The sequence below is a fragment of the Molothrus ater genome, chromosome 3 (assembly GCF_012460135.2).
Source record: "Molothrus ater isolate BHLD 08-10-18 breed brown headed cowbird chromosome 3, BPBGC_Mater_1.1, whole genome shotgun sequence".
Taxonomy (NCBI): Eukaryota; Metazoa; Chordata; class Aves; order Passeriformes; family Icteridae; genus Molothrus; species Molothrus ater.
The window spans coordinates 32,670,758-32,691,588 of record NC_050480.2 but is presented as its reverse complement, the minus strand read 5'-3'; the positions used below and the strand labels follow the sequence as shown (position 1 = coordinate 32,691,588).

The 20,831-nt window shown below is 39.4% G+C and overlaps 1 protein-coding gene across 4 annotated transcripts in view; it reads right to left on the bottom strand.

Moving 5' to 3' along the window:
• Positions 1-3,806: 3,806 nt before the first annotated feature.
• The window catches only part of EFCAB2 (EF-hand calcium binding domain 2), a 36,690-nt gene continuing 19,665 nt past the window's right edge, over positions 3,807-20,831 (bottom strand). Inside the window, exons 3-9 of one of the 4 annotated variants that reach the window (XM_036381079.1) lie at positions 19,136-19,208; positions 15,030-15,109; positions 13,431-13,473; positions 13,262-13,328; positions 12,165-12,262; positions 8,627-8,774; positions 3,807-5,561 (exon numbers count right to left, since the gene is read on the bottom strand). In XM_036381079.1, the coding sequence (XP_036236972.1) occupies positions 8,637-8,774; positions 12,165-12,262; positions 13,262-13,328; positions 13,431-13,473; positions 15,030-15,109; positions 19,136-19,208 (499 nt within the window). In that variant the 3' untranslated portion in view covers positions 3,807-5,561; positions 8,627-8,636. Of the gene's footprint in view, positions 5,562-7,912; positions 8,775-12,164; positions 12,263-13,261; positions 13,329-13,430; positions 13,474-15,029; positions 15,110-19,135; positions 19,209-20,831 lie in introns of those variants that run through there. The other 3 variants (XM_036381078.1, XM_036381076.2, XM_054514409.1) reach the window with 3 other exon arrangements.

The following is a 20,831-nucleotide window of genomic DNA, read 5'->3' as shown; positions in this document are numbered from 1 at the left end:
GGTGTTTGCTCCCATGTTATTTACACTTTAGTCTGTGCCAGGATGGTATCTTTTCTAGGTGGAAGAGATACTGCAAGCCTGGGATATGTGTTCGTCTGTGTCTATGTACAAATAAATAAATGAACCAGTACCATTAAGTGGAAGATCTCAAGAGAAATCGAGTTTTTCTGTAGCATGCTAGGTCTACTTAAAACAGAAAAAGCAGTGTATTGGCTCTGATTTTTTTCCCTAGGAAAAGCTGCATTCTACCTCAGGGTAGTGATGACAGTTGATGTAAGGATCAATTGCTAGAGATTAGTTTGTGTAAGGTTGTATCATTTGGAGAATCTTTATTTTATTTGGGCTTCAAGCTGATGCATTTATCACAGAGAAAACTTTTTTTTTGTTGCTAAAAAGTATAGAGAAAGCTCCAGAGGGACCAGTAAGAGTATTGTCAAATTTCTAAAGTTGAAATTCTCCTATTAGATGCTGCACAGCACTTGGAGAGCCTGTGTGGAGATAGAGCCTATCCTGTCAGTCACCCTCGATTTCACTTGTAAAGGTTGATGTCTCATGAAGGTGGTTCTCAGACTTACCTGGAAAGCAAACATATTTTTCTAAAAAGTGTAGATGACTGGCTTACCTTTTTTTCTGCATGTCAGGCTTGTCCAGTTGCTCACATTCTTCCACATGCTTGACTGCAGCAAATTTTCATGAACTTCAAAAGGAAGGTTAGAATCTTTTAAGGAAGTGTTTTGGAAGGTGCTCAGATGCTAACTGATCAATGAGGGTCCACATGAGTTGCAGAATCTTTGTTGCATGAGTCTCTGAGAAACTAGGCAGACAAAATTGCTGCCTAAAATTCAAGTCCGTCTGGAAAAAGAATGGGCAGCCAGGGCCATATGACAACTTCAGGATTAGTAATTGCCATGCAAATAGCAATAAAATGAAAGCTACAATCCTGTATGCTTCTTCAGGGCAAGGTCCTGACAACAGTCAGGAGTCTGGCAAAGGGTGAGTGGGTGGCTGGGTGTGGGTTTTTGGGTGACTTTGTGTTTACCATTTACCATTACTCTGCGTTTAAAGAAAAACATGCACATCTCCTCCTAAACTGAACTGTTTACTATAAAGGCTGCCTACCTGCCTTGACACTTGTTGCTCTTTTTGTTTATAGCATACTAGTCACATAAAGCCAGGGTTAATTAGGCATTAGAGCTGTATTCAGACTTACTAAGGAGATATTAAAACTTTAATAAGTAAAGCAAAAAAGAAAAAAATCATTATAGACACCTATTTTACACATCTCATAAGTGTTAACAGTAATGGTCCTCAGTCTTGAATAATGGGCTCACATTCACAGTCCCTTCAGCAAACAGGCCAAGGAGGTATTTTTTTTTAGTGTATTACATAAATTAAGTTAGTTTGCTAACTAAACCAAACATCCTGCATACTCATTACTGCTCTTCAATATTTACCACATGGGATACTGATAACAGCAATCCTTAAAACACAAAAACCTTACAGCTCTTGTCTTGATAAATGAGGATCATTTCCATACATCACAACCACATGAACTTTATTTTCCATGGAGCACAAGACTTGTCCTAAAATTCTTCTTCATGGCTTCTTCAAGCAGGTCCTTAAATTTAAACAGGGTCTTCACTATCTTAGTCACAATACCTGCCACATGGCAGGTGCCAGGATGGGGCATCTTAATAGGACTTTTTTGCTAGTGCACTTTGACGTCACATCTGTTGTAAGGAAGGTCCCAGGCTACCTCTCTGGCCTCTCAGGCTCAATTTCTCTTCACCATCTTGAAGATGTCAGTAAGGGGAATAAATATGAAAAATTTGTCCTAACGAGCTCTGCTTGTAAGGGAACAGCTTCCTTTAACCATGGACCAGATTGGCCATGCAGGAAAGTGGATCATGGAGCCCAAATTAATGAGTAATTGAAAGACTGTTCTGCAAAAATGGAAACCATTTATAATCTGTGAATGTAGCAGTGTGTGGCCAATCTACAGAGTTCTGTAAGTAGCAGGCATCCAAAGTATGCAACTGACACCACCAGAATCCCTGCAGAATGAGGCATTCCCTCCAGGAGGAGGATGGCAGTCAAAGTATGCTCTTGCATATGAACTTTTGACCCATCCAAGTGCTGTTGAAGAAGGCACAGCTCATTACCCAGACCTCCAATGTAGGAAATACTGATGTTCTTCTGATGCATCGGTGTGAGGACAGGTAGAAGATGAGAAAGCAGTTTGGCCCTGTTGGTTCCCTAGGGGCATGTGTCTGGAACATTCCAAGAATCAAGACAGGCAAAGAGAACTCAAAGGAAATACTACAAGTTGCAGGCTTTAGAGCAATGAGAGACCTACACAATACCATGAAATTGGGTACATTAACCATGTTCCCTGGGGCTGCCTTCAGTAAACTGTTTGAGCAAGGCACAGACTTTACAACAACCCATTAGATTAGACCTTGTGGCTCCTGCAATTTACACTTGTCACGTTGTTGGCTAGACATACAACAACTGAAATGGTACAGGTACTTGTCCTCTATTCCAAAATATACAGGTCTCTTTAGCAACAGCCCTAGTGCGCATTCAACAGTACAGGTATTAATAAGCCAGAAAATACTTAATTGTACAAACCAGACTCAGCACACATAGCTCAGCTATACACACCTTTCAAAGACACTGATTTCTTCTCAACCTACAGGGACCCCACTCTGTGGGGACATAACCAGTTGACTAAAGATTTGTGTGAAAATAGAGTCTATGATGCGAACACAGAAGACATAGAGCTTGCTAACTACTGTCACATTAACTGTGAGCCCCTTTGACAAAGACCTGGGAGATGGGAATTTTGGGACCCCTTCCTGACATCTCCAGAGGCATCTCTGTACATAGTAAATACCCCCAGTGCGAAGGGCAAAGATGATGAAATTTTTACCATCTCTGTGAGATGAACACTTAGTGGATGGTAAAGCTGGACCTTTATGGAGTGTTGTGGAAGATTAATGTTGTTATTGGTAACATCATTGCAGAAATGCAGCAATGAATGTGGAGAGTTGAGTTTATTTTTACAACCCTAAGCAAGAGGATTGTGATTCTCAGATTCTCAGCAACCAACTTGTCATTGATGTAATTTCTTTGATTTGGGGCAGTAATGGGACAGTGCAAGGTTTCCTCCCTAGGTGGGGAATAGCTGTTCAGAGGAACACTTACTGATCAGCAGGGACTGAAGACAGCCACTTCTGAACAAATTTATTTAATCCAGCTACTACCTGAAAAATGCCTGGCAAACAGAATCTTATCTGTTGTTCTTTAACAAATATTGTAAGGCTTAAAGATTTCATCAACAAAGCAAAAGTTTAGTGCAGAGTTCTACCTTACAGTTTATATCTGGTTAAGATCATAACAAAAGGAAAGTGAACTTACTGGTCTCAGCTGGATACACATGAGTGCTGAACAAACAGAAGGTAATGACAATAGAGAAAGGGGAAGAATGTTCCTCTGTTGCCATTTTTATTGTCCTTGTTATGAATTTTTATTGAAAGGTAAGTTACAGAGTTAAATTTTAGCAGTGGTGAATGCATTGTTTCTTCTGTCGCTCCCTGAGTTTTATTCATTAACTGATACAGAGAACTGCTCTTTTCCCCACCATTATTTACCTGTAGTTTCTGACAATGTCCCTCACAGACCTCACTGAGTATAGAAATAAGAGGTGTATTTGAACAGCACTAATACAAACTTGGCTCCTAATAAGGGACAGTACAATACATATTAAATACAAGTTAGAAAGGCATGCTGTAGTCTTCCAGAGCTACTTACTTTTAAATGGCTTTTATTGGTTTTGAAGCTATTGAGAGAAGTGAGGAAGACAGATTATTTCTTCTTACTTATAAGTGAAAACTGAGAGTTAATTTGTCCAAAAGTTTCTAAAAACAAGGCCTTCATAAATGCAGATATGTGACAACTGTATAAAAGATATTACAAAGCCTTTGCACCAAATAGTTTCCTATAGATGCCAGTAAGAATATTTTTGTTTAAAAATAAAACCTGTTTGTATTACAAGCATCTCTGGGGAAAGAAGTACATGTATTTTTGCCTCTGACAGTTCTCCAATTACCATTTCTTCTTCTCTTTTCTGAATTTTATTGAAGATGCATTCCTTTCACTGATGTTTCCATGGTTATTGAGGTCATGAAGATTTCATATTAGCCCAGGCAGCCACTCTTTCACTGTGAGTCTCTGAATGCAGGTGTTGCTGCTTCTTGTTTTGTAGGAAATTCATCTGGCAAGCTCTCATCACCAAATTGGACTTTATTTCCCATCTTGATTTGTGTATTTTTTTCTCTAAATTCAAATGTTTTTCCTGCACTCACCTTTCTGTAAGCATATAACAGTTCAGGACTTGATTGACATTATCCGTCTTGGGGGTGAACATTGCAGGTAAAAGGTGTAAGGGTTCCACACATCTACTTGTAGGTCACTGTTTCTAACCTTATGTCCCAAATGTCTCCACTTTGCTGTTCAGCATTTCCCCTTGTATCTGGATCACTGTAAAGCCTTTGCTTCCCCCAGGAGAACAGGCAGGGTGTGAGCAATAAAGTTCAACTTCTGTGTTATCCTGAGAAAACAGAACAGACTTTCCCTTCATTTTTTAGCTTCCAGCTGACATTGCCTCCTATGCGAGCAACAGTTTCTGGCTACTGCAGGCCAGCTAGCATGGCTTACGTAGGGAATGTGTTCTTCCACGGCTAGGGACTAATGTCTGTGGCTATAAAAATTCCTCAGAACATTAAATGGTCTTTTCTTCTCAGCATCAAGTGCCCAGGTTCTGAAATTAGGATGCTACACAGACAGTTTATGGAGCTTGGAGGATTCTCTTGTTAAAATACTGCCATCACATCCAAAAGAAAGGGTTATCATTATTCCCTTTTGTCACTGGAACTCTTCCTCTCACTGGGTACTGCTACATCATCTCTGCCAGAAAAACATACCTTGGCAATTATAAACAAAGAGATTTATCTCTTAGTCTGGGGGGGAGAGGCGGGGTGTAAGCTCTGCAGTATCTGCTACTGTCTCCTGTGTTGATTTAGCTGTTCTGAAGACTAAGTTCTGGTGGCAGATCCCCTACTCCAACTAATCCACTAGTTATGCTGGAGAGGTGGTACATTTTTGAAGAGGAAATCAGAGATATCACCAAAAAGTGCATCTCATGTTGTACTACTTTGCCAAAAGATATTGCATCCCTTTGTGGTTTGAAAGATGGAAAAATAAGTTTCAGTCTTTTACATGATAAAATGCAAACAACATATTTCCACATGTCACTTTTCTTCATGGCTACTCAATTCTACCCCATCAGAGCCACAAGAGTTTTGTGAGAACGTTTTCCTGAAATCCCAATGCACACTGCCAATAGGAAATGAGGGAAAAGGACAAACTTCTTTCTTCACATTGGTTTAGTAAAGCCAATGCATACATTCTCTCAGCAGTTTCTTTTACCTCTGTTTCCAGTGCATTTTTATAGATGTTTCCAGGATATGTATTCTGGTGTGACATCAAAAGAAACCTGTCTTGGCAAAAGAGCAACAGAGAAAACTCATGGTTTTTTAATATAAATAGTAAAAAAGCTGTAATTAAATAGCTATAAAAAGAGTAACTGGCTTTACTCTGTGTGTCCCCTGCTTTTTGTGCTAGATGTTCTTAGACTAAACTGTTGGGGGGTTTCCCCCATTTGAGCCTCAGAGGGCTACTGTAATAAAAAGGTCAATGAGAGCAGCATTGCTTTGTGCCTCCAGATGAGACAAGCAATGGAAACAAACTGCATCCAAACAGCTAAATCTGGGGCTTAGGCCAGTCTCTGTACACTGAATAATAGCTATCCTGAGCAAATAGACGTCTTATAACATTTCCTGAACATCAACAAGCTGTGGCTCTGAGAGAGCTCTTGTATTTTTTCTCTTTCTTTCTTTCTTTCTTTCTTTCTTTCTTTCTTTCTTTCTTTCTTTCTTTCTTTCTTTCTTTCTTTCTTTCTTTCTTTCTTTCTTTCTTTCTTTCTTTCTTTCTTTCTTTCTTTCTTTCTTTCTTTCTTCCTTTCTTCCTTTCTTCCTTTCTTCCTTTCTTCCTTTCTTCCTTTCTTCCTTTCTTCCTTTCTTCCTTTCTTCCTTTCTTCCTTTCTTCCTTTCTTCCTCTCCTTCTTTCACTCCTTTCTTCCTCTCCTTCTTTCTCTCCTTATTGCCTTCTTTCTTGCCTCCTTTTTGTCTTGAATAGATTGAGTCAAGGGCCCTGTATTTAGAGTGGTCTTCTTCCCACTCCTAGTTATGCAACTTCTCAGAAAGTTCTCCCCTCATCATCTCAATGATAGTAAACCATCATATTTAGCGTAACAATCTATCTCTGCAACTTTGACAAACCATGAAGAACTAGAGATAGGTTCTCAGTTTTCTATTAAATCTGATCTGAATTTCAGTGCACCTCTGTGTTTGTGGGAGCTCTGAAGAATGGCATTGCTTCTCAAGGCAACAGCTTAAGACCACATGAACACTGGCTACGGTGGGGTGTTTTTAGTTTTGTCCCTGCAATATTGAGTGCAACTTCACCACACAAATAGGTGTTCCAACAAAGTTGGAACAAAGTCCTTAAAGCTGCACTGCTGAGTTTTTCCTGGTTGTGTTACTACAGATTAAAATTTCAGTCTTTGCTACCAGTTTCCAAATAGACCAAAATATAGCCTTATTTGTAAAATCTATTGTAGTGCATAAAACTTGAATAACTCACAGATGTGGAAGACCTCAGAGAACTTCAAATTCTTGCATTATCAGCTCAAAACCAAACCTCTAGAAACCCTTAGAACTCCACTCATTATTTTAATCACTAGGGTGGTGTCCAGGGGCAGACATGGCTGCACACCATAAGGCAAATCTTAGGGCCTGTTCTGCACTGGGAGATGCTGCTATCTTGGCAAGAAAGAGACTGTTGTTGACAGCAAATATTCAAGGGCTTTCCTCTATTTGAAACATCTTTTTTTGAACTATTTTTTAATGCTACCATTTAGGCAGGTATTTGCAACAAGGAAGCCTCTTCTAAAAGGCTTCTAGAAGAAATAGTGCCCAGAATAAAAGGAATTGGTTTAGTATATGAAAACACAGAAGCAACATGTGTGTGTTTTTAAGGCTGCAATGTCTCCAGGATAATAGCAGGAAAAGATGATTTTACATCTCCATGCAGAAGCATGCCTAGTTTCACTTTTTGTGCTCTGAACAGTATGGAAAAGTTCTGACTGCTGATTCTTGCTAACTCTTGCTTGCATTACTATAGACAAGAATTAACTACTTACACCCACAGTTTTACAGTTTTGGTCATTTCAATGACATGACTTGCAGCTGGTTGAACACCTCTGTTGGATCTTTGACAGATAAGTCTTCTTTAAAGAGACTAAAAAGTTTTTATAGTGCCTTGTGAGCCAGTACATCACTATTTCTGAAGCTTTTCTGTAGACAAGATTCCCTTTGAAGTCAATGGGAGTTCTCTCTGAATAAGAGCTTTAGGATTTGGGCCTCAGGACACAAATGCTGTGATCAATCTTTTGAGCACAGTGAGTAACATTTTCTTGGCTTTCAGAACTACACTAAGCCAAACAGTAGCCCCAGGGATTCAAAATAGGTTAAATGAGAGAATCTGCTTTCTTTCAACCTACATCTTTCTTTAGCTTTTAAATCAGCATAGTCCTCATGCCTAGTACTGACCTGCCAAAAACACCCTCCAACAATAAGAGCAGATGTTTTAATAGTTAGTTTTATAGTCAAACCTATCATGGCATGAGATACTATGAAATAGAGTTGTGTGCAATAAAAAACAAACATACTTGATGTGGACTGACCTGTTTAGAAGTTGAGACATGAACATACAGTCTGGAACAAAAGACTTGAAGACTGAGAACTTTATTAATTATGTTACAGGGAGGTCTGCAGGCACTGATTTCAATCAGACCATCATAGTACAAAACACCGTGCAAACATCAGAATTAGTGATACAAAAGTCAGCAATACAAGTAGGCAAGACTGATACTCCCTGTCTCCTATTCTTTATAATTCCTCTGACTTTGTACATGGAAAGGTCAGGTAGCAAGGGACTGTGTGACTTTCCAATACCTCTCACAAAGTCCAAAATGAAACCTGTCTGCCAACCTCCTGTCATTGTCAAGACTACTCTCCTTCTTTCACACAATTATAAGTGTATTACTGGACCTAAAACATCCTAACTTCCCATGCCCATCCCAGCCCTGGCTGAACTCCAGCATCCCCAGCCACTTTCCCCCATGAAACTGAAGGTCCAGGCTCTTCCTGTTGCCTGTAATGAAGGCTTTGCCTGTGCTGATTTCAGTGGTAACAAGTCTAGAACTGGTGATAAATCCCACCCTGATACAGGCAGCTGCCAGAGAGTGCAGCAGTGCATCAGGAGTGTGGGGCAGAGCAAAACTCTCTTGCATTTTCAATCCTCATATGATATCACACAACTGTATTAACAAAGTAACACATAAGAGAACCGAGAGAAAAGACCAAATGAAACAAGAGAAAAAGGTAGCACATTCTTATTTCCTAAACAGAGCTAAGAGCCTGAACATTTTACAGGCTCTTACCTGTGTGATGTTATGGGTGGAGGTGCACAGATGAACAGCCCAGTTCTTTCCCTGGAGTCCCGGCTCTGATTCTGGCCCATTGGCATTTTGGTGGAGGAAGTCCTGCAACTTCTGTGTCTGCCCACAGCCAGTGGAGAGTCTCAAGCAGCTGTAAATATCATGTTGGTATGCATTACAGTGGGAAAACACTAAAGTCTTCAGGTGTGAATATATATGGGACTATCACTAAAAGACGAGTGTTTTGGAGAAGCAACTTCAAAGATGATGAAGGAAACACAAAAAGCAATGTATTACCTGGAATATGAGCAACTGTACTCCCCAAGCACAAGCTCAGCAGCTAGAAGAATTTCTCCACAGTATCAGTAAGACTGAGGTCTCCACTATACACCAGATATGACCTGGCACAGCTGAACCTACTTAAAATTTTAAACAAGTAAAGCCTTGTCCAGCCTACAACTCACAGCAGTGATGTAAACAGCCTGCTGATTCAGTTGTATATGTAGATGGTTCCCAGTGTTCGCTTCTTTAATTTCTTCTTTTAATTTTGTTTTCTTTTATACATATGGATAATGAGTTCCCTTCCCTCTCCCTCCTTCAGTTAGGTCAAAAAACCTCTGACTTGCCCAGTTTCTTCAATGTCTTGGCTCTATGTCCCTGTGTAAAATCCACTGGTTCCTCCCTGGAGATTTCTCCTTTTGTTCCAGTCCCTTACCTTGGTTCCTGATTTTGAGGGAAGAGGCAAAACAGCCAGCAGGGAGAGACATGTGATAAAAGACAGCTCAAGACCACTCAGCAGTTCAATCTATTCACTTCAAAGAAGAGGACAAAGTAACATTTTCCCTTCAAATTTAGAAACAAAGAGGGGTTTTATTTTCACCAAAATGGTTCCCTAAGTCTCCTCTCCCTTTCCCTAGGGTAGGGGTCCCTGCTCATCCCCAGGGAGCACAGAGAAGCAAGGCACTCAGTCACCACCACGGGGAAAAGGGTGGCCATGGGCTGGCAAGTCATGAAGGGCACAGGCAAGGGAACAGCCTTGTGTGGCCACTGCTCAGCCTCCTCTGGGGTGACCCACGGGGCAGCTGCTGAATGAGCCTGTCAGATCACTCTGTTTGATACTAGCTGGCAGAGTGCACTCAGGTTTTATGATCCTACAGAGTCTGAGATTGGTTCTTGACAATTCTTTCACCCCCAGTTTGGAAACTCTCTGGGCAATAAAATTTTCTTACTTATGCCCAAAGAGAAGACTGCATCTTGCTTTTGTCTGTCCTGTTGACACATATCTTTGGGTATAAGAAGATGGGTATAAGAAAACAGAACTGGAAGAGCTGCTGTACAATAAATTCAGACACATTCACAATCACACTTTTTTATTGCCAGAATACCCTCTTTCCTTGTGTTTGAGGACTGCAAAAATTATATATATTATAAAAGAATGCATGTTAATCTCCTATCTGCACTATGAATTGTAACAGTGTTGTATGTGGAAATCCTGATTTGACACAGCAACAGCTGAGGCAGCCTCTGGGGAAACACCACTAGAAAAAAATTGTGCTCTCTCTGGAGCACTGGGAGCTATGAACTGATATCCTGAAATAAGCATCCTCTTGCTGATATCCAAGATGAGACTGACAAGGACTCCAAGATTTCATGTGAATGAAACTTGTACTCACACCACCTTTGTCAGAAATCCAGTATAACACACTTCCACATCAACTGGAAGAAAGATTCATCTAGAGAAAATAATTTCAGCTTTGAAAGAGAGACTGAAGAAGACTAATAAAAATGTATTTTCTTAACAGGCTTTTGTTGTTCTTGCTTTAATCTTCAAAAACTTGTATCTTCCTCCAGTGTAACACTAATGATAGCCTTTGTTTTTCCTTCTTACTGACAATGAAGTTGGAACACACAGTAAATGTGTTAACCAGAGTGGATTGCTGACTCTTAGGAGCAGTGCAACAGTGTTTCCCAGATGCAGCTTAGAACTATGCAAATGTTGTCTACCTGCATTAATTCTTCATTGTCTTGCTGTTTAAGCAAGTATCAGTGAAAGACAATTTGGGTTAGAGAAGTAAAAAGTGAATTAAAAAATGGTCTCTTTCAGACTGCTTCCATCACCTCATTTAGATCATGCTAATCTCTTCTTTGTGAAGCACAGCAGGTCACTTTTAGCTGTACATGAAAACAGTTTGTCTGAGCTTCCAGCCCAAAGGAAACAAATGGGTAGGACAAAAGACCTGATATGAGGAGGGGTCCTAGGCTCTGTTCTCATTGCTGCCACTAGAAAGGCATGACAGGGAGCAAGGCACTCAGTGTCTCTCTGTGTCAGTCTTCCCTGGATTTCATCAGCTGATGAAGGCTGTGGATGACACAGAGCTGGATTATGCAGATGGAACAAAGGAGAGGTAGAACATAGTACAGGAGGAGAGCAAACTTGATAGAGAGTAGTAAAACAGAAATGGGGTGGAGTACAAAGTACAAGATGCTACTCTTGAGGAGCAAAACACAGAATCTCCTACAAGCTGAGACCTCATCAGCTGCTGGTCACGTGTCAGAAGATTATGTACAACAAGAACTCAAAGGGGAAGAACTTGAACTCAAGTTAAAGAACAGCAGTACAGTAACAGAAAATTATCAAACTAGTAATAAGAAGAGCTGTGAGGTCTGTGGTGATCTGCTAGCAAGTAAAGCTGAGACATCCATTCTATGCTAATATCTTTCAAAAAATGGTGCTTCATCAGTTTATGAAGATCAAATTCTCATTCTATGATCCTAAGTTTTGAAGAGTTGAAATTACTGACCTTCAAACTGGTTACAAAAGGGGGAACAGTTTCTTGCCTATAGTAACCAAAATGTTCTCAAGGATTAGGTTGACTATGGAAATGGTTGGAGTGTCCCCTGCACATTTAAAGTGAAAGCAAAGTACCATGTCAGTGTATTAGTAATATAAACTGGAACTAACTGGTCCAGTTCAATTGCTTATGGTAAACAAAACACAAATACTTGAAAAACACTAGAAATTATAGAAAGTTTATTTGATCTATTATATTATTTCAAAAGGTGTAACCTACCTGGTTCCTTATTAGTTAAACACAAAAAAGGACTACAGTTAAATATAAAAGCTTCATCTTACTAGTATTAGTCACCTTAAGATACTCACTTACCTGCTTATTACATGTTTTCACAAGTCTCATTTTCTCTTAGTTTTTCAAAAGCAATCATAAAGTTATTTCTTGACTTTATTGACATTAGTTTTCCTGCTATTTTCCAACAAAATTCCATGATTTCTTGTCCAGACCTTACACAGTATTTTTGTCAAGAGCTCTTTTTCCAGGTGTGAAATATTTTTATATGTATATACACACACACAGAACCCAAGGAAACGTAACTACACAGATTTCATTTTAATTATAAGCACCAAGTCACAAGCTGAGCTTCGTTATACTTTAAAATACATATTTCAACTATCTGTCAAGCCATGGTGCTGTTACCAAAAGGCATCTCAGACATTAAAAGGGAAGGTCTTGGTTTCATCTACTACCAGCTTTGTACGGTAATCTCTGTAGTGAAGGGTATCTGTTACTGGATCTAGAGCAACAGCAAGCATGTCCTCCATCTCCTCCTGAGTAAAGGGCTCACCTGAAAGACAGCATAGAATAACATTTTATCTTGGTAAGTATTCTTTCAAGGACTGGAAAATTCTGCTGCCTTTCACTTGAAAGGATCTCCTTTTGATTCTCACACAGAGGAGAAAAAGAATAAAACTAAGTATCTTTTTCCTTCTCTTTTGGCAATATAAGTCCTACACACCAAGTGAGCCAGTCTAAAAGGAAGGAGACAGAGGATCTGGATCTATCTGATCTTCTAGTTCACAGACACCAAAACAGCCTGTTCCTCTCTACCAAGGATTTTGAAACAACCATTTTTGTCATTTTTTTCTCCTGTGTACATTAGAATTTTTATCTCTCATTTGGCTCTCTTTGCACTGGTATTCACATCATGAAAGAATTCTGGTTTTTCTCTTCAAAGCTGTTGATGGCTTACTTCTTCCCTCAGAGAACCAGGTTACCATCTGATGCTAGGTCTTGCACAAAACCTGCACACCCTTTTGAACATGAGGCAGGTGGGCATGAGTCAGCCACACAAGAAAAGCAGGCTCTTCAAGAGATATTGAGGATTACAGAATGTACCACTTAAATTGCATCTTTGAATCTCTTTGTTTGCATGCGGCTCTAGAATTAAGATCAAGATAATGTAAGAATGAATGAGCACTGAAACCACTGAAACATCCGGAAATCTAAGCTGCAATTTTACAGGACAGCAAAAGAGTCACATACTTAGTGAGCACAGAGGTGTGCACAGAATCACAAAATAACCAGACATGACTGAATTACAAATAAGGATAAGAATAAAAATGCCTATTTTATAATATCTGCAAGCAGGCAGATAAATGCTCTTTCCCTGCATCACTGACCAGTGAAATGTCCTAGTCTGCAGTCACTCATCACAGCAACAGCATTGTTTGAAGACAATGTATCTACTCCTGCAGATTTTGGCCTGCAGGGTAAGGACCTCAAGTTGCCATATACATATGTAATGCTTTTTACTTAAATACTGGTATTACAGAAGTCATGTTACCTTCTTTGGTCAAATGTTTGACCAGGTTGTCTTTGGTAATATATCCACACTTATTCTCATCCAAAGCCTTTAAAGAAAAAGAATAAATCTTGTGGTTTTAAGCTTATTGTATCAAAAAGCAGCAACTTATTTTTAGCAATTAGGTACTTGAATATTTACAGATACAGACCTCAAAGGCATGTAGAATAACATCTTCTGGAATAGGTCGGAATCTGAAACCATGGAATCAGAAAAGTAAAGTTACTGTTTGCCAGTGTTCTGAAAAAACTAAATACAAGTACTAAGGGAAAGGAAGGCTTATATTCCATGAGAATTTATTAAGTTTTGTGTATCAAACATTTAATTGCAGCCTGACCTTTTGGAACTGTCCATATATTTAACTCTTACATCTTTTGTTGTACTACTGTTTAATTTCACTTGTGCTGAGGAGCCAGATGAATGTCTTCTGCATGTCTGGGCTGGCTTGGTGGGTTAGTAGGAATCAGCAATAGATGAATCATTCTACAAAGCCAATGCACTGAACAGAAATGGACAAACCAAGAAAACAAAGTTTTGTCCAGGTAGGCTGGTAGCTAGGAGATCACCTAGTGGGACTTGGGCAGCCTAATGAGCTGATGATGAGCAAAGGAGGCTGGTAGCTATAAAAGATCTGTCACTAACAATTTCAGAGAGAGGAGAGAACTGGGCACGTTTGTGCATGCATATGCATGCTTGATTTCAGAGCAGGAAAGCAAGCTCAGTGCAGCAATGGAGACTTTCCATATCCCACCAGTCTCCCACCAAACCCCCAGAATACTAAAGAGAAGGAGCTGAATCCAGGGAGGTTCTAACTGCTTGACTGTTTTGTCCAGACCCGCCTCAGTCTTTTACTATCTAAAAATCAAATGTGCTAAGAAGAAGCCTTGGATTTTATGATCCAAATCTCATGTACCCTTGCTTAAGTGAACTATGGACACAGTGCCCCAAAAGATGAAGTGGGTCTTGACAAGCCTGCACTAGCCTGGGGAAAGAGTGCAGGGGGTGGGGTTTTTGTATGTGTGTGTGTTTGAGTTTGCATGAAGGGAGTGTAGAGGAGGAGAGCACAGAGCAGCAAGGCATCATTTTGTGAAAGGGTGAACATCAGTGCGGAGCCACAGCTACTTCATGTGTAGAATACCCTCCTACCAAAGGCCCTCTGTGTGCAAAATAACTTCTCAGGATTGCACAAGAATGAGTTTCTCAAAAGCCTTGATGACCATATTTAAAATGAAAGATAAACTCCTTGTAAATGATCTTGCTTTAGTGCAAAATGTCAAAGTAGCACAAGTCCCTGTGTATGTGCAAAGACTTCTATACACCTTTGTGACCACTTTTAGGTCAGCAGTCTTTTAGAGTGCTAATTGTATACATTCAGCTGTACCTTCTCAGTAGCTGTAACTCATATGCTCAGAGAAAGCAATAGTTATGACCTTAATCTGCATACAAAACATTTCAGAGATACACAAAGTGTGTTGAATAGCAATTCTGATTCCAACTAGAAATACAAAAGCTACATACTATCACAATTATGATTATAAGCTGGTATTATTTATATCATCAGTACAACATAATTTAATGTAGATGAACTAATTTTGAAACAAAATCTATATAGCTAATGTAAAATGAGTTTAAATGACAAAGAAGATCTATACTCCTTCCAGTTACATAAAATTTCTGTAGATATGCTTTTCAGAATCAACCCTGTCAATCTGGAATAAACTACAGACACATAAAATTCACTTTCCATTACCTTCTGTCAAGTAGAACTTTTGTCATCACTGGAAGAAAATGTTCCAGATGAACAAATCCACCTGGTTCTTCTACTTCTATCTAAAAATAAAACTTAAGTGGTGCAAGGTATATGACTCATTAGCAAACGTAACCAAAAACCAGAAAATTGGGATGATCCCTGGATTAAAATTACATCATTACACTTTGAATATTTATATCAGGTCTTTAATATCATATGGCACCATAACATCTGAGTGAAAGGCTTGTGATCAAATAGAAACAGATTCAAGGAAGAGCTAATATCCCAGGGAAATACAGGTCTGCTATTAAACATTTGCAGCAACTCAATATTGCCCTCTTGTGCTTCAAAACCATTCATGCAAAGGAACCAGACACCGAGGAACTGATCTTATCTGCCCCAATAACTCAGCAGAGGTTTAAACATTCAGGCTGAAGCCATACTAGTAAAGTCTATCAGGATCTGGAGCATTCCCAAGCAGTGTAACATGAACACTCATTACAGCAAAGCATGAGCACATTCCCTTGGCATGATTTTGAACTGTGCCACCCAACATTTCCCCCAGCAGATCCTGACTTGGACCTTAAAGACTTTTCCCCAGCAGGATGCTTGGAGCAGCCCCTCTGCATGAAGCATTTACCAGGGTGGGCATGAGCTGCTCTGTGCCTGCTGGCTTCAACACCCAAGGATGTTTCTGGGCATATTCAATTGGCTAGCCCGGACATAGCTCCAGTCAAGTGCACCTTAATGATGGAATTTGTTGCTTTCATGTTTCATGAAAGAAAGTTAAAGAGAGTTGTCAGGGGAAGGACCAGAGAGGCAGGCAAACTGAGTCAGGACCAAAACAGCCATAAGGCAGCCTATAAAATGCTGCCCAAAAAAGCAAACAAATTAGTTCCAAACCACTGGGGACTTGTAGCGGCATTCTCACTGCATTCCTATACTTCCACAGGAGATAAGCAACATGGTAAAAACTGCTCTCTGTCATTGGGGTGCATCCCTTCCCTGAAAATTTTAAGTTTTGCTCCCAAAAGGAGCCCTGTTAATTGAGCTAGCCTATTCCTGTCTGTGTTGAAACTGGATGCATGCCTTGAGGTCTCACATGGCAGCAGCAACACCTTGCTAGGCCCCCTGAGACACAGCTGAGATTGAAAGAAAACTCAAACAGGCACTGATTTGAAATCTTCTAACTGAGCCAGGAAAAACTTAGTAAGGAATCTTCCTCCTGGGAGCTGGGTCAGAGCTGGGTCAGTTCCTGATACATCCAGTTGCTTAAATGGAAAGCTGCAACTGCTGCTGCATGCTCTTTTCCAGTGCTCTGGAAGAGGTTTGGGTGCTAAGAGAAGACAGCCATCACGTCTTGCTGCTTTAGAGTGGAAACTGGCTTGAAAAAAACACATTTTCCCTTCTGTTTGGTGAGCCTAGCAGAAAGGATCTTCAGCAAGAAAATGAAGATTTGCATGCTTCATTCTAAACCAAATGGAACATTTTACCATTACAGAATCACTTGTTTTGCTGCTTGCTTGATTGAAAAGATGTAACAAAATACCTGGCAAAGCCTTGTCCTGGGAGGTGATCAGCAACCTCAGCTTCCTCTGATGTGGAACAAACAGCTTCCATCTCAGAGTCTCTATAGATCCAGTAGTATCTTGAACAGTTAAAATTAATCCTATTTCTAACACTTCTTACTCTTCCTCATGCGCACTTCTGTTCTACACCTCATTTCTCATTGATGTTTTTCTTTTTCTGTATTTCCTCCTCCTTTCACATTAACAGCATTTGCTTGTTCAGACTCTGTGAGTTTCACTCAATTTCTTTCCTTCGGGCACATCCACAGCTCCCATAACAACTGTATTGTAGCACCTATTATGTTTTGTATTTCTGTTCTCCCAGCTGTAACACTGGGGTACTTGAAACACAAAGAAACAAAACATCTTCCAGAGTTACCAGGCAGAGCACTGTACCGAACTCCAAGCATTGCAGTAACCCTTAGGTAAGTTTCCACCATCTCTAGATTTAGCATTTAATCTTGTCTTTGTAAGCAGGCCTAGAGATATGATATTAAGTACAGAATTGAGTACAAGGCAATATAAGAAACATTATATGATAATTTATAGAGATAACATAATTATATGAATGCTGGTTTTGCAGATAGGAATAACGTGCTAGTTTAGCAATAAGGCTAATAGGAAGATGAGATGACAGAGACACAAGTAGTGAGAAATAGAAATTAAACACAGATCACAATGAGCAAAAATGCTGAGGAAATAGCTTGGTTACAAACTGGCTAACAAATGCAATTTTTACCTTACCTAGATTAAGATAAAATGGTATTACCATTGCCAATTATAGTGAAATCTTACATAAATTATGTTTGTGATTATCATTATATATGAAGGGTTCCACAAGAAGACAGTGTTCTTCTGGTACTAAATCTATGCCAAAGTTTCATTTACAGGCTCTGTAAAATATTATTTGCTATTTATTTTCCAGTGCAGTGTTCTTTAAGGTTAACCATCACTCTGAATGTATTCTTTCTTCTTGCAGTATTTGTGCTTGAATATTCTTACAATTTTCATACATGTTACACTGTTGTATCTCAAGAATCTTCTACCTCGTGACTACATTGCATTGTACTTTTTATGTATTACTTATCTCACATTTTTTGAGAAATATTGAAAACTGGGGGGAAAAAAGTAAGTGGAATCTCTTCCAGAGGATGAGGCAGGCCTTAAATTCTCCTGGTTCCCCTGGACTTGAATGGGGTTGTCAAAGCATCCCCATTTCTCAAATCTGTATCTTCAATGAGGAGTTGCACTGTTCATTTGCTGTTAAGTAAAGCCACTGAGGGACAATAAAAATATCATCTATATTAAGCACCATAATCTCTTTTTCCATTTTGCCTTGTTTGTCAGTGGGAGCTGGGACAATCTGGTTCTGAGAGTACAGAACCAGAGCAGACATATTGCAGAATTGTGTTAAAAGAGCTTTCTCCTCTAGTGGTTCTCTGCACTTCCTCATCTGAAGCAGCTCCATCATTTTCACAAGACTTAGTGCAAGACTTCTCACACTAAATTCAGATCTACAAGAGGCCAGACAAACCTGGTGAGGGGAGACTACTACTGCAACTATCCAAATTTTTGTTGGAGCAGGAAGAAAACAGTAGGAGACATAGATGCCCAGTATCCTGACCTACACATGAAAAGGAGAAAAATCCTTACCCCACCTCTCAGCTCAGGCACTGTCCACTCCTTAAAGCAGCATGCCCATTTGCAAAAAGAATGTGAAGTCTGTTTCCCACTTCTTTGTCCCATTTATTAATCACACCATGCCAAGGCACCAGCACACCATTTTTCTATTACAAACGTGATATAAGGAGACAAAAATTAGTGTAGAAAAAGACTGTGGAGAAGTGTCATTAATTTCTTTACCTTACCACTGTCTATCACTGGGAGAATGAGAGGACCACTAGGTCTTGTGATGTTTTACGTCATGAAGCCTGATTTACAAGCTTAAGCAATCCAGTAAGAAAAGATTCTCACCTATAACTCAGAAATCTCAAGGCTGAGAAAGATCTCATGAAGGACAGAATGTTGAAAGGTCTGGCTATAAGATAGCAATAACAGGGCCTAGATCAAAAAATGGCAGGCTTTCCCTCTGGGTATTTTTGGAATGTGATGTATAATTTTAACACCTGCTCAAGAACTGATTTTTACTACGTAACCCTGCAATGTGTTTCCATGGCATGTCCAGAAGAGTGAGATGATTAAAATTTGGATATCTGACTGAGGTTTAGGACATTCTTTTTCATCTGTCAGTTTTTTCTCCATTTTCTAAAAATGTCCCTCCACCTTGGCACAGTGTCACAGTCCCCCTTTGGGTAAAAAAGAGTCAAAGACTCCTCATTTTAACCCATCAACATTGTTGCCTCATCAGCCTAAAGATTTGCTTCAGGGCAACCTACAAGACTGTCTGTCTGCTGGAAACACTTCCATGACACTTCCAACATCTTGGAAAAGAGTTTAGGATTCCCATTCAGCAAGGCAGAAGGGCCAAACTTGTGCAAGTTGAAGACAGAAAAAAATACAACAGATCTAAACATTTACCTTTTCAAGCAGTTCCTGTACTTCTGCCTCAGTTGGGAAGCAGCCCAGTGACCTGACAATGCAACCAATCTCCCTGGAAGAGAAGAGAAGAGAAAAGGAAAAAGAAAAAAGCAGAAAGAAAGAAAAGAAAGAAAGAAAGAAAGAAAGAAAGAAAGAAAGAAAGAAAGAAAGAAAGAAAGAAAGAAAGAAAGAAAGAAAGAAAGAAAGAAAGAAAGAAAGAAAGAAAGAAAGAAAGAAAGAAAGAAAGAAAGAAAGAAAGAAAGAAAGAAAGAAAGAAAACATCTTTGTTAATAAGTCTGCAACACAAGACTGTTGACAATACAGATACCAATTCAGAGCTTGCATATAGGAGTGTGCACATAAAAGCACACAAGAAAATCTATGTGGAATTTTAAGATGATGTCTCAATAAGCAATGTCTACTTTTTCGGACGTAAAATATTCTGAAGCTCCTTGAAATTGTTCTTGCAATTTCCCAAAAAAATTCTTTACTATTGTGTTGCACTGTACTGTGTGCAAGTTACTTTTACATTGCTGTTCTCTAACTGTAATGCTTATTTTCAGTAACATCCAAATAGATGTAATTAACAAATCACTTGGAAATCTACTGAAATGTGAAGTAACAAATAAAATACATACTTCCATTAAATGCTATAAAGATACAAATTCTAACTGCATTAAAGAACAATTACAAAAGGTGAGGCAGAAGGCAGCCCTGCTATGTCCACGCTGTGCTTTCAGAGAGTCAAACGGAGCAACAAAGTGGCTTATCATCACTCTGTTTATGCTGTAAATATATTCATAGCTTGCATTTACTGCTAAACCTGGTGCAGCTGTTCTGAGGCTCTAAATAAAATTCTATCAAACCAGCAATGCCTCAAAGATGAACAAAGTCTAGGATGAACAACGTCACAGACTAGAAACAAATTATTGTAAGGCTGTAATAAAGCTTTAATTATAGTATGATTAAAAACAAAATAACAGAAGCATTAATATAGTTTATGATTTACAATTCAATTCAACAACACAGAAATTTAAGAACATTTGAATATCTATTCACAGTGCTGGTGGTTCCCATGATCCAAACCTCTGTGGTTCCTTCCTCTTGACCAGTGGTAAATTTTTCCAATTTGTGCAAAAATCAGATTGCCTAATAAAAATGGCAGATAAAAGGAGGAATGATCTTTGTAAAATCTTCTTACAACAGTAAGGCCCTGAATGCAGCACATCAAGCATATGCAAAATTATATGTATAAGTCTATGACCTCCTCAGACAGGTCCCAAAGAGTTCCCATTCTGACTGAAAACATGTGAGAAGCACTACAACAGACAAAAGAGATAAAAAGGCTGGCTGCACAAAACTAGTTACAGAGCAAAACCCAGCTCCACATTTCCATGTGTTCTGAAATGAAACCATCTGCTCAAATGACCCTGCCCCTGTGGGTGTGAATGGCCAATGGCCTCAGGGAGGTCAGTCATTTAGACATAATCCTCGTCCATGCATCATACTTCTAGTATATATAATATTGCATTTGTTGTTCTCACTCCTGCACTCCCTCATATTTTCCAGCTACTTGTAACTATTCCCTGCCTCCACCAGAGCCACATCCAACACAAATCCTGCCTCCTTGTTGTCCCACACTATTTCTGCTCTCACAGACTGCCAGGGATGGGAATGCTGCCATCATCCTCCTGCC